Below are 13,882 nucleotides of genomic sequence, written 5' to 3'. Positions count from 1 at the left end.
GTAGCAATTACTGAGATGCAAGCATCAGTACCAGAATGTGCGTTTTTTTGTTCCGGAGTCAAGCTGAGTGTCTCATCATCGGTTCGCCACACGCCGAATAGTATTTTTATGTATATACTTCACCCTCAGGTTGTGTTGTCGTCTTCTCCATCAGTGGACATAGTGATGTATTCGCCGAGAAAAAAAAACAAATTTCCATTTGGTTCGGTGTTATCGCCACAACAAAAACACTCGACTGGCTTACCAACACAAAATAGCTAACTAGGTCAAGGTTGTTGTTCTCTTGAGGGTTTTGATGTTCTTGGCTTGCTGGTTCCTCACCGGTGCAGACACGTTAATCTTGCTGCGAGATTTTGGCGATGATAATGGTATTTGTTTGTCGAGTTTCATCTCTAGTTGTTTTCCAATCCGCTCGTCTCACACAATTCCGGCTAGACGAATCCTGGCCATCCAATGGTCTTCGCCCGCATTACCTTAACGATGTAACCAGTGGGTTTAGACTGTTGTCTGAAACGGTATTTTTACTAAGTTTGGGTGGATTTTCTCCAATCTGTTAATTAAAAGGGGATGGTTGATGTACGCAATGGAATTCCTGAATAAGAGACGCCACGAATTTGGAAACATTTCTTAAATCCCTGCAGGCTCGTAGTTGGAATCCCCACAAGCATTATGCACACTTGATTGGACCGGGCAAAAGAAATAAAGTAGAGCTCCAAGAAACTAAAAAGCCTTCTCGAAGCTATACTGTGTAGCCGATTGACGGATTTTGTTTACCCTATGCTTCTGTTTTCATTCGGACTCGTGAACCTGTAGGGGAATGAGCTCATGTGGTTAACAGGCTGGTGCCTGTGGAGACGGATTACCCAATAGGCACTAATCCCAGTTCAAGCCGATCCACTTTGTTTCGAACCGCTGTTTGTTGAACAGTCATATCGCGATCAATCACCAGCTAGATCGAGCCATGGTATCTGTGTTCACAGTTGACTGTCTACGAAGCAGAATGAACATGGGATGTTTTACTTCCTACGTTTGTGACCCTTGGGGACAGAGACATACCTAGCTTTTACTCTTAGCCTAACCTATAGAATATCCTTCTGAGTTTTACAGACTCCTTTATTGGAGCATCCGCGACGCCGAATCCCCATAAGGTGGGGAACTACAGCCATTATTGATGGGCGAAATTACTACCATTCTCGTCTCCGGCTAAAGATTTCGACAGATGAAACCCTGTAAGAGGTCCACCCTCTCCCTGTTAAGCAAGTTGTTACTACGGAGCACTACTAAACAGTTGCAGATCAATAAATCTCAGATCCATAACGTTCCATTAGAAGAGTGGAACCGTGCCAGAAACACTGCTATTTCTGATGTATCTCTCCGGACTAGGCTGTTTATTTGGGATGTGTCAATCTCACAGTTCATAACTCGGCAGGAATACAGGCACGTGAACAAGTCCTAACCAAAGAGGCAAACGGATGCCGTTGGTTACAGATAAGTCGACCTATCCAGAAGGAATTAAGACGATCAAAAGCATTCACAGAAAAATGCCGGAGCCGAACAAAGACTGGTTCGGGAGTTCCCCCGTCAATATGCATCGTGGCATGGTCCCGTATTTCAGCTCAGCCGAACGTCAGGGGCAGACGGACGAATGCGCCTACACAATCCGATGTTCTGGTGAACATTAGGACCCGTGAACAAACATGATACACAGGAACACGTAACTCAACGAGCGGAGACGTCAAACACCGAACAACCCAATAGTGATTGTTGCGCGGGTGAGGCTCGTGCATCCACTTAAGCCGACTTGTCTTTCGCCTGTTTAAATAGTCACAATAAATGGCTGATCTGGCAATTTATCCACTCCTTACAACGAATTCGCACATTCCATCATATTCGCTTTCAGTTGTTCTCTGGTGGAACAGATAAAGTGTTCGCCGACAGTATATTACTGGAAAGAACGATGTTAACATTCAGCAGAAGTCCTGCGATGAATGTCGCAGAGAGCTCTCGAACGCTTACTGAAGTTATCAAGTAAAGTCACTAAGTATATATTACACTGCCTGGATACCAACCCTTCCAATGTTTTACGAAAGCCAATGTCTCTTCCTGATTGAGTTAAAAAGAAAGTTTTTCGTTTTTGTTTTTTGCGTTTACTCTCATGTAGTAGATTTCCTATTGAGTAAATGTACGTAAATGTACAAAGCCCATGGGGGAGGAGCACACCGCACTTCGGAGAATTCCGGTCCTTCCGATGAACTACCCTTAGTGAGTAGCTTGATTGCATTCGAATCCTGCTCGTTGTCTATGAAATCGTGCCACGCTCCAGTGACCGTGACCTCCACTGATTCGTCTCTTTTTTTGTGGTAACTCAGCTCTTCCCTTTCCCATGTGCTGTTCTCCTTCCCAGTTTTCACTTGGTGAGCCTTCTCGACAAACCGTAGAACTGACGGACGATTTGGTAGCCCAAGATTTGCAGCTGACCGACTCCGAAGATGACAGCAGTTTGTCTGGTCAGGGTGGAGAGCTGTGTACAGATGAGGATCAGTTGGCTTTGCTGTCTTCCGTGAGTCTGTTTTTCCCCATTCGATGAAAGAACCGCATCACGCTGTTACAGTGCGATGTGTTCCGAACCTTCATTGTAGACCCTACGAAAATGAAAAGAACGTAGTTCACATTACCTCTATCTATGTACAACCACTGAAGTTTGGTTGTAACAATGTTAACTTGGTTCCCAACAAAACTGTCCCACTTTCATTTTTTGTACATTTTCGTTAGCGATGCTCCACACAGATAAGTTGTTGGGAAGCAAGCTGGGCGGGGGGTGAGGTCAAGTTGTGTTCTCGTTTCGCCGTGGATTTAAAGTTCATCTCAATGTTTCTCGAACGTTGACTTCATCTTCACGCGCACTAGATATTATGCGGTTGCCTTTGTTTTGCCCTCATAGGCTGTTTTCCTTTGTGCCCGTCCGCAAACACCCGCATCCGTTGGTGGTCACGCGACAGCCGGAGACTCAGATGTTTTAGGTCACATCACAGCCCCCCTCCCCAGCTCCCATAGACGACAATTCCCTGGCTGTTGTAGCCTTGTTTTTGATCAACGACTAACTCTTGTATCCTCGGGCTGACAGATACCAGCATACGAACACCATGTCTCCATCCGTGGCCTGTCGGTGTTCGGTCACTAATTCAGGACAAGGAGAATGCTTGCAGCACACGAGGGGATTTATTTCGCCTTTAGGCCACGGATGACTAATTTGAAGAGCTGACTCACCCGGCCGTTCTTGTACACGCTGACTCGCCTTTCTGCCCACCTACCTACTAATGTGTAGTCCCCATCTGCGAAGTGGCTGAGTTGTAGTTAATCCCTGAAATCGCGACGATGATAATAACAGAGACAACAACATCAACACGAAATTGTTTACGCACTCCCACAGTTCACCTCCGCCTCATCTTCAGCTAGGTCACATCCGGCCAAACAACACACTGAAAACTGTAGTTCGGCCTACCGCCTCTTTGTTTGCCTGTTTGCATGTTTTTGTCCTTCAAGAATCGACCGGCTTATCCTGTGACAGCAACACTGGTAAAAGTACGTGAAGTCCCGATTGTCCGGGTGCTTCGTAGCACGAAACAAACGCCCTGTTGGTTTTTTCTTGTTAGTGTTTTTCCTTGGTCCTATACACTTTGGAAGCTACGTGTGATTTTCGGGAGTACGTGGTTTGAATAGGACTAATCCAGCTGATAGTGCTGTTGTTTGATTCACGCTGGTCCTCCGTTGTTCGCAAGCGACCCTATGATCGAGAGCCTGTTTGTTTCCTACTCCGGATCAGTAGTAATGACATTAGGATAGCCAATTTTTACCTCCATATGTGCGCTAATCTCCACTTTCTGCGGCAGATTTTTCAAGCAAAAATACCTGTTTGCTTTCTTAACCCAACATACCGATCGACTTTTGAACATCCGGGCTCTTGTCGCTGTCCAAGAGAAATATATTCACTTGGAGGTTCTAGACAACACCAACTGTAGATGTTCGGTAGTCTGAGCACAAAGAGCAAGGTTACGTTTCTTTGAACTTAAGTACTGTTCCCAATATTCGACTGGGTACCCATCATTTAGTGAAATGGTACAAACTTGCACTGAGGCTGGAGTTCTATGTTTTTCATAGGCGGGTCTGCAGCAGAATGTACTTGACGTGATTCCTCTTTGCCAGAAATCAGAAACCCTATGGAACACGGCATGTAACTGGTCCCAGTCGTGGGCATTCTGTCGCTCCTTCGTCGCACTGCGTAGCTCCATTCCGCCATTTATTGCTATTCATCCCTCAGTTTGATGTAAAATTGCATCTCATCATCATTGTCAGCTGTATTAACTGCGTACTTGTCGTACAGTGGTTGTAGCTGCCACAGTTTAGTTCGCCGATGATTCGGAGAGGTGGGATAGATAGTTGCGTATTGGAGGCGTGATTTGATAAATTGGTGTGTACATGCAGCAATGTGGGTGAATTGTTAAGTGTGGGGGTTGGGAAGGGAGTTATGCATTGAAGGCATTAGCTTGGATGCATGAACGCCATTGAGATCGCGACTGGACCATGTCTGCCAGTGTCTAACCATTGATATACCTCGTCTCGGGGTCCCCATCCAGGAAGACGGCAATGACCAGCAAAGTTGAGTTTGCTGGTAATGGCTTTTATACTTCGCTGTCAAGTCATTTTTTGACCGCCTCTGGCTCTTTTCCACCCTTCACGTGGGTGGGTTAGGTAAAGCTCAATTGGCTGTAGATTATGTCCTTTTTCCATGTTTAACGAGCTACACGACCAATTCCCATTGAGGTGTCGACAAAATAAATAAATTAAATTTAGCTCTTCGTAACTTCAGCTCGTACACCGAATTGCTTTTAGTAACAGTCAATCCAACTTAGCTTGTTTGAATACGCGCTCGCTTGACTCCGTTTTACACAACTTCGCTGTTCTCAAGTAAATTTCCTGATCTGTAGTACGTGTGTGTCTTGATGACCGGTAGGATGTATGCATCCCCTATCAATGTCAATTGCGCACGATCAGATGGAGCTCAGGTATGCGAGCTGACAGAAGTGGCATTTAGACTCACCACTGAACGTGGTCCTACCCGACAAACCAATCTGCCGGACTGGCACAACGAACACTTACCACCGGTCATTAGGACACAATCAAGAAGACTGACAAATCGTCTGCTTTTACCTTGTTCGTGTGAGGTACCAGTGGTAAATTGCTCTTCTCACACTGATTGCTCTCAAAAGATATGTTTGTGTTGAAGTTTCGTAGTTTGGTTACATACCATGTTCGCGTCTTGTTGTCGATTGTACTAGATACACCTTAAAGCTGACTTGAACTGAGGTTCCTTTTCTGCATGACCTGAGCTAGTTTGTTCAGTTGAGATATTTCAGTGGATCACTCATGCGTGCTTTGAATGCACTAATGAGGAGTATGTTGTGATCCACTCGAGACCCCACAATAACACTCTTCAGTAGGAGTACACATGACGTTAAGTACATTCGATTACAGATTCTCTGGTGAATAACAGCGTTGGACTTCGCACTGCGTGCAACAACTTTGGAATGTTACGTAGCACCACATGCATTGGATGAAGCAGAAGATCATCACCTCTTGGTTGTGGATCGATGTGTGCCTGTCCTGGGATTTCCAGATGTCAGTAGTTAGTGCGGATATCGTCTGTAGTTTTTATACATTTCCTCTGGTTACACGGTACGTGCCCCGAAACAGTATATTGAAGTCTATCAATACACATGGTAAGGCCAGTTTATTGACTGCAACACCGATTCACTCAAAGTCTGTCTCGTGAAATGATGGGTTACGTTTCGTATCGTTCGACTACTGAACAGAATAGCTGATACCCTGGGTTTCGTTCCAATCAGTAATCTCCCAGGCATGATAGCAACAGGCTTGCGTGTTATTGACCATGTGTTTCGGTTTGCTGAAGTGGTCAGCATGTTGGTGCTGTACGAATGGCAGTCAATCGAATTGAGGTTCTTGTAATATTGTTACGCAATATCTTGTTTGTATGCAATTATGGAAAGTCCTTCTGGTTTCAGTGACCACACAGGTCTGCATCTGTTGTCTATAGTCTCACCCTTTCGTTGTCCTTTTAAAGAGACGTTTCTATGTCGAAAGGTAGCTGAGATATTCGGAAAAAACAGGGCGGCTGTATACAGATCTCGTGCGTTATTCAGTTTCAGATTGTGTCTGAACGATAAAGATCGCATGCACGTCACATGTATCGTCGAGACCATTCATTGTCTAGCTGGTGATCTAGTGTGCAATGCGGAGTCGTTCAAATGCCAGTGGGTGCGGCTTTTCGACTCGATCAACGCCTCCATCATTTTAGGCGCCATAGCCCACGCTGTCCATCCATAATCTGGAGTCGGATTTATCACCATTCAGTGCATCGGATTTGCTATATCCACTCTTGTCGAGAGGAATGAACTGTTCGGAAGATTTTTGTAGCTTTCCTAATGTGTGCACGTACTACTCGCTCTGGTTCAGCTCATCCATGCAATTAGTAGACTAATTGCTTGAGAAAAGGCGGTGCTATGGAACAATTTATTCTGTCATGAAAATTTTAACGTCAAAACACAGCGCAGTGCAATAGGATGTTATAACACGCATATCATACACCACATGGTGCCCAATCTTTTTAACACAATCCGGAACTCCTAATTTAATCTGTCATTAATCGAGGTCGTTGGGTACCCATTAGATAAATACTCACTGTACTCCGACTGAATCTGTTGCCTATGGCTTCTGCAGTCCTCAGTTCCAAGAAGCCGCTGGTTTAGTTTCGGTCCACACATGTTTGTCCCTACACTACTTCAGCTCATAGCTCACTCTATTTTCTCTATCTAACCCCATCAGGGCACAGTCCCTACTGCCTGTGATCCGAACGTCCCAGTCATTAACTATTCCACCGACCTGGATCCCCTCTACCACAGACGGTCGACGTCCCCGCAGCAGCAAAATCATGTACACCAGGTTGACGATTCCCATTCCGTTGCCTTCTTCATTGGTGAGCAAGCGGAAAGCGAGTAGGGATTGGTAGTTCTTTGAACAATTGGCTCACCAACACCAATGTTGTACATCTTCATTTTCCCCAATTGTACAGTTGTAGTGTATTTTGTTTTTTACTTTGTAATTTTTTTGTACAGATGAAATCCGTATAAATTTCTGAATTTTTTTGTACAGATGAAATCCGTATAAATTTCTGATATATCTGCCCGTTTTCAAAAGTTATACATACCCCGGTGACGCTGGTTAGATTTGTATGTAGCAGAGGCGAGATGTCTTTGGGGCATTTTTATAGTTCTTAAGCTTCCAACTCCACATCTTTGGGGACGAGTTGTACTTGCATCCTCTGGGTCGGTGAAATGTCTTGTTTCAAGTCACTGATGGATCACCGATCATGTCGATCGAGTAGCTGAACCATAGTTGGTGCAAAAAAGGTTGGCATATGCACACATTCATGTGTCCAAATCGAGTTGTGTCACATTCCTAGGTCCAAATCCCCATTCAGTCCCTTCGATACATGCGAAGCGACGAGTGAGTACGGATGTAATGAGGTATTAGCTCACAGCGTTTGGGTTCACGTGCAGAGACAGAAAAGCAGGCCTGTCAACAGTGAACTGTTGCACCAAATCAACGCGGAACCAAACCTTTTTCTTGACATACAAACTTGCAGTTAGGGATGGTTTCGAAACCAGAATGCTGGTCTGCTTTGCGCTAAAATTTAAACATTGTAGGAAGTTTTTTTGGTGCTCATGGACCTTGGGCTGTTTCAAGCGATGGAAGCTAATCGCGAAATTCATCGCAACGAAGGGCGCAACGAACTGAGTCTGGCTTTTGTGATTGTCGTTAGACTATTTGGAGAAAAACAGTCGTCACGTTTATTGTAAGCTACCTACAAACTCTCATAGATAAAGTGGCTCACTGACGTAACAGAGTGAAATACCTCGAGGAATACCTCACCGAATACTGAAATAATTAATTGGTCTGGTATGATGCAAAGTCTTATGCTCCGATGTATGCCATAGATAAGCATCTTACTTCCACTCTAGACGCGGATTTGCGTCAGTTGAACATAATTTTGATCAGCAGGCTAAGGAGAACAACTCATCTTTGTTTCTTCATCTACAGAAAAGTGAGACGCTTCTTCAAGCTTTATATGAGGAACTACCTGGCAATCATCAAGCCATAGGGTGGACGTGAAAACAAAAAGCTGGCGTAAGGATTGATCGGTTGTCATATTACACGCGAAACGGGTGTATTTCTAAAGGACTGTATTTTTGTAAAATGAATCAAGCTCAGATCCATTCACATTGCTAGAATCCCGTGATCTTTGTGGGCGTTGTTTGCACACTGAAAATAGTATGGAAAAGCATAATGGGGAATGTGCTGTCAGTCTGAGTCGACCGACACAGATGGCTCAGTGGTTAGAGCGCGAATTTACCGACCGGAGAGTTCTTAGTTCGAACCTGACCTCTGCATCTCGACTTCTGTCTAGGACAACTTGGTAGTACCTCAGCACTTCCTTCAGGTGGCATGGCAGCAAGGCACCGAAAGGATGTTGCAGCTGAACGTGTAAGTACGTGGATAGAATGTGATGCATGAAAACAACTCGCATTGGCGGCTTGCGTCAATATGCAGCAGAAGTAGTGTTTACGTCAATCGGCGTTCTCGGAATACTTTTTCTTTGATCACCTGTTACAATGATTGACGTGAAGATCTTAAAACTGAAAGCCTTGGATGAAAAAGGACAATAAACCATGAGATTTCCTCTACAGTTGATGTTTCGCTCAGACAGTGGAAATGGCACGTGCGAAATGCACTCACACCACCCTGAAATTAATAGGTTTGTTCCACAACACCACAAAAACGAAGACTGTCAGTTGGGTATTCTGGGCAATGCTGTAGTGGAGAGGAAATTGACTGTGTGACAAGCCCCTGGGGGAATCGTGGTTCATTGTTCCAAGTTTCCCTGCCGACTTCATAAGCAGCGGTCACTGTCGAAGTACAGCAACGAAAAAATCTTGATGAGTACTAACGTGCAATTTAGTGTTTGATTTTGGCAATATGCAGTTCGAGTGTGTTCTGTTAAGCTGACACCTGAATGTGTAGTTTTGTCTGGGCTAGCCTATTCTCTTACGTCATGCGTTGATCACACACCCTAATGCCCAAGGTCCCTTTGCGGTATGAACACGTACATAAGCAGCGGTCACTGTCGAAGTACAGCAACGAAAAAATCTTGATGAGTACTAACGTGCAATTTAGTGTTTGATTTTGGCAATATGCAGTTCGAGTGTGTTCTGTTAAGCTGACACCTGAATGTGTAGTTTTGTCTGGGCTAGCCTATTCTCTTACGTCATGCGTTGATCACACACCCTAATACCCAAGGTCCCTTTGCGGTAGATGATGAACACGTACTGAAACTGGGCGTGATAGCCAAGTGGTAAGTTCAGGTTCGCTTGCGTCACAATCCTCTTCGGTTCATATGTTGACGTGGGGTTGTAAGTGGACATATCCGAATGTGGAGGCTGTCGCTTACCAGCTTGAAAAACATCGGAGTTTGGCAGGTTTCGAACGCTTCCGATAGATAACAACAAGCGCGACAATTTAAAGAAATCCCTACCACTTTTGTATAGCAAAGGGACAACAGTAAAATCTTGAGTTGTTGTTGTATTGTGTTGAATTGACCTTCTTCAGCTATGCAACCTGGTGGTCGATCAACTTCACCGAAACTCGTTCGTTGATGTGTGCATATGCAAAATGGCCAGTGACGACGGATAAAGAAAACCTCTTGTCTTGTCTGTTGCCAGTCTGTGTTGAACATGATGTACCGGAAATGGTATACTTTGTGCAGTGAATTCCTGAACAGCTTCCACGTCAAGTATCCTACTGAAGCGGCATTCAATTTAAATGAGATTTCATTTTGCAATTAAGGTCAAAATGTGCTAAACAGCCGAAAAGCAGTGTATCCTATCAATCCCTGTTCGGCGTCACTGGGAGTGTGAATCTGAATAGGTTTGAACCCGAGATCTTTGGATTTTTTGTGTGACTGAGCTAAGTCTCCTATTCCGGAATGCCCTGGTTCACCACTCAAAGTTGGGATTCGTTGTCGAGGATCGCAGAAATTTGGAAATGGAAAGTGCTCACGCCAATTCTGCAAGGAGTTGGACTGCACAGAGTGAAGGTGTGTCGTCGAAGATATCAGACAGAACTAGCTGGATTTCAGGAGTATCATTTGATGCCTTGGTTGGACTATAGCCTGTACTCAAATCAGTCGTGTGATTTGTGGTTCAACTTGCTAGCATCAAGTGAGATGTTTGATGACGTAGTTATACCACCCCGGTAGAGATGGCTTTGTGAGTAATTCAGATAGTGTTTGAACATATCCAGATGAATTTGTCTTGGATGTGGCATACGGGTCTCCGTACTTCTGGTTTCTGTACCACTCATATACTCACTGACAGTTTATTGCTTACTGAACGCTTAGCAGTCCCAAGCCAGCTTACTGACAGACCAGTTTGTTGCATCATATTTTCTCACCAACGATTGACGCTGAATTCATACATTTTTGTCGAACTGATCTATTTTGTACTTCAGCATCACTGACAACGTGAATGTGGGTTGGGAGTTACCACCCACACATGTATAAGTAGATGAGCAATTTAGGTCAGAATAAGTGACCTTATACGGGTCTGTCATCCGGTTGGGGATAGACACATCTTCAGGAACAGTGGTAAGTTAGTGAGTTCCATGCACAGATGGCCAGTGAAATGGTGAACATCGTAGACAGTGATGTTGATTGAATTCATGCCTCAGTAGAATCCACAAACCATCTATTACTTCTGGCGAATTCTGAGACGAACTTAGCTTTGCCACATTTTTCGGCCATCTCCAAGAACTCTGAGTAACAGCAGTTGGCATCCGTACATGTTATGATTGTGGATAAGTACTTCTCTACAGAGGTGGTGTGAATCTTATGGGATTACCGTCCGCTTAGGCAGATGGTGAAGTGGTAGCACTCAGCGGATCTTTAGGCAACCCCGAAGCAGGATCCAGCATTAGTCCCGGACCAACGCTTCATCCTCCTATCACATCAAATGATGTACACCCTAGATATGTGAAATATACTCACTGGCAAATTAAGTTCTTGCTAATTGGTGACTCAACTGAATCCCGACTAGGTATGAGACTACTGAAACCTCGGGGACGACGTCTACCTGATAAACCCTAAGATGGTCAAAACCGATATTGGACTGTCGAAGTAGTATCTTATGTCGATAAAATACATCCAGACTATTGCATGCGCCTGCAATTAGCAACGCTCATTCTAAAAGTGGTGCTTTCCTTTCACATTTTAAAAAGAAAACGCGGATGCAATTCAGACATGTCATAACCATGGCAACTGATTGAAACGTTCGTTGTGCTAAGTATGCAAACGAAAGGACCCAAAAACACGTCACATCTGACGCCATGATCCTTGTAGCGCTTCACAAACAGGTAGTGAAAGGAAGAAGGCCCTTGCTGTGGAGTTATTTATTCGGAAATGCCAACTGACCGGTTACAGACCATTGAACAGGGAAGCAAAACACTACTCTGCATCTTAGTTCCAAAAACTGGACGCAGATCATCTCCCGAACGAGTTTTCCTAGAGATTCGATGCCTCCACCCATTCGTTGGTCAAATCCAAGCAAATGTTCCACAGTGGTCCCACGAATTCCGCAACAGAATTCCATTTTTCAATCGACCCGAGGTGAAATTCTACGAACAACATACTACTCGCGTGCCTCCCGATCAGTAGTATCACCGTTACACACCTCCACCCCTTAAAGCTCGTTCGCATGCCATCGATTTTCATTTACCTCCGTCAGGTCGGCTTCGGCAGCCGGTCTACTCGGCCGCACTTCAGGTGTATCATGCCACTTGCGAAGCTGCGTCCCATTCACTACTTTAGATCCCCGACCATCTTGAATGGTATAGACGTTCCCCCGGCGGTCGGTGACTACAAACGGTCCTTGCCATCGACTGCCCAGCTTCCGCGACCCCAGTCCACTCCTTCCAGGATTCTGGTGATCCTTCCACTTGACCTTCGTGCCTATGGGGAACGTTCGGACCTTTCTACTTGCCGTTTTCTGCCTAGCCCTTTCCTGAACGGCGGTCAAATTTTCTCGAGCTTTCTTTCTTTCTTCCTCTAGCTCCTCCGGAGACAAGCGTGTTGCCGGCCACAGCCCAATTTCCTGATCAACCGGAAGGCGCGGATGTCGACCGTACATTAACATAAACGGGGACTTGCCTGTGGTTGACTGCGTGGAAGCACGATGAGCTAACAACACCATCGGCAAGTTCATTTCCCAGTCACCTCCTTTGGCCGCAAGCCACTCCTTGATCGTTCGGTTATTACGTTCGGTCAGGCCATTCGTTTGCGGGTGGTATGGTGCCGTCCTTAGCCGTCTGATACCCAGCTTCTGCAAGCAATTACGAAACTCTTCGCTCTCGAAGCAAGGCCCCTGATCGGTTAGGATCATTTTTGGCACCCCATGGTTGGCCACAATGTGATGCATTACCACTCCGCTGATCGTCGTCGCCCGCTGATTCGGCACGGCTGCCGCCTCAATCCATCGCGACAGGTGTTCTGTCATCATCACGATGTATTGTCACCGGGAAGGGGCCCATGACCTCAACTGACCATAACTCGCCTAGTTCTGAGACAGGAATGGGTTCCATGGGATGGGTTGCCCCTGTAGTATCCGCTTTCATTAGTTGGCAACGCTTACAAGACAGCACATAATCCATCACCTCACTTCTCATCCCGGGCCAATAGGCCCTCTGCCGAAGTAGGTCGTATGTTTTGGTGCACCCTGTATGTGCCATCTCATGGCATTCAACGATGAGCTTCCGTCTCAAGACGCGAGGTATCACGGGCAGCGCCACATCTGAATCAGTGGCGTTCCAGGAAATTACGCCAGCTTCATTCAGCCTCAGCCGATCAAAGTGACTCTGGAGCGCTTCTAATTCCTTGTCTCCTTCTCCGTTCTCAATGTTCCTTCCATCCAACAAGGCGGCTGCAACCTTTTGTAATACCGGATCCTGTCGATCGCACAATTTTTTAAGCTGTCAAAATCCTTGTATGAATGTGCACGTTAACTTCCTGTGCATAAGGAAGGTTCGATACATGCACACTGATCCGACAAATGGTCGGTTCGGTCAATAACCTACATTCCGTTGAGAAATGCGAGCACAACCTTCGGATTTGTCTGTCTCTCTACGGAAAATAATCTTCAATTGAGGCTTGATGCTCGTCTAGCTTACAGGTATCTCCATACACCGGTTGATCCCTGTCCCTGTCCTGTAACTACGTCTCAGAAACAAAGGTAGTGGTGTCATAATATGAAAGTACCAACTCAATCTAGTAAATAAGAATGAGCTGGTGTGAGTTTTATATTCGCTATCCAAATTTCAAAAAAGTTGGTGGGGTGTCTAGCATCCCACCTTCACGGGAGGTGGTCCCTACAAGTCGCGTTCGTGTCTGACGAGAGCCTTGAGTTGCCTCAATGCGGAGATACGTCGATGGACTGAATAATAATGTGGATTTGTAGCTTAAATCAGAATTCCAGTGCAGAATTACCTCCACACGTGCAGCGGTTGACCATACCGGATAACCCTACTCCACGCTATGTGGATGATGACTGCGATGTATCACACAATCATGCATTGATGTTGACGTTTTCAACCAAGCTGTCCAACTCAACGAACAAATCCACTGCCATCCAGTAATCTGAGTAGCCTTAATAGTTTAGTAAGTGCTCTCCGCCTAAAAGCTGGCCTCTGACACAGGAAGAGA

At 45.4% G+C, this 13,882-nt stretch overlaps 1 protein-coding gene across 1 annotated transcript in view; it reads left to right on the top strand.

Annotated features, from left to right (window-relative positions):
• The window catches only part of T265_10984 (hypothetical protein), a gene marked incomplete at both ends in the record, with an annotated part of 54,239 nt that extends 47,104 nt beyond the window's left edge, over window positions 1-7,135 (top strand). Inside the window, 2 exons of the mRNA XM_009177513.1 lie at window positions 2,405-2,560; window positions 6,901-7,135. Of these exons, the coding sequence (XP_009175777.1) occupies window positions 2,405-2,560; window positions 6,901-7,074 (330 nt within the window). The remainder of the gene's footprint in view (window positions 1-2,404; window positions 2,561-6,900) is intronic.
• Window positions 7,136-13,882: the final 6,747 nt, after the last annotated feature.

The sequence above is a fragment of the Opisthorchis viverrini genome (assembly GCF_000715545.1).
Source record: "Opisthorchis viverrini unplaced genomic scaffold opera_v5_431, whole genome shotgun sequence".
Classification (NCBI taxonomy): Eukaryota; Metazoa; Platyhelminthes; class Trematoda; order Opisthorchiida; family Opisthorchiidae; genus Opisthorchis; species Opisthorchis viverrini.
Note: the sequence above shows the minus strand (reverse complement) of the source record. Positions and strands in the feature narration are given on the sequence as shown.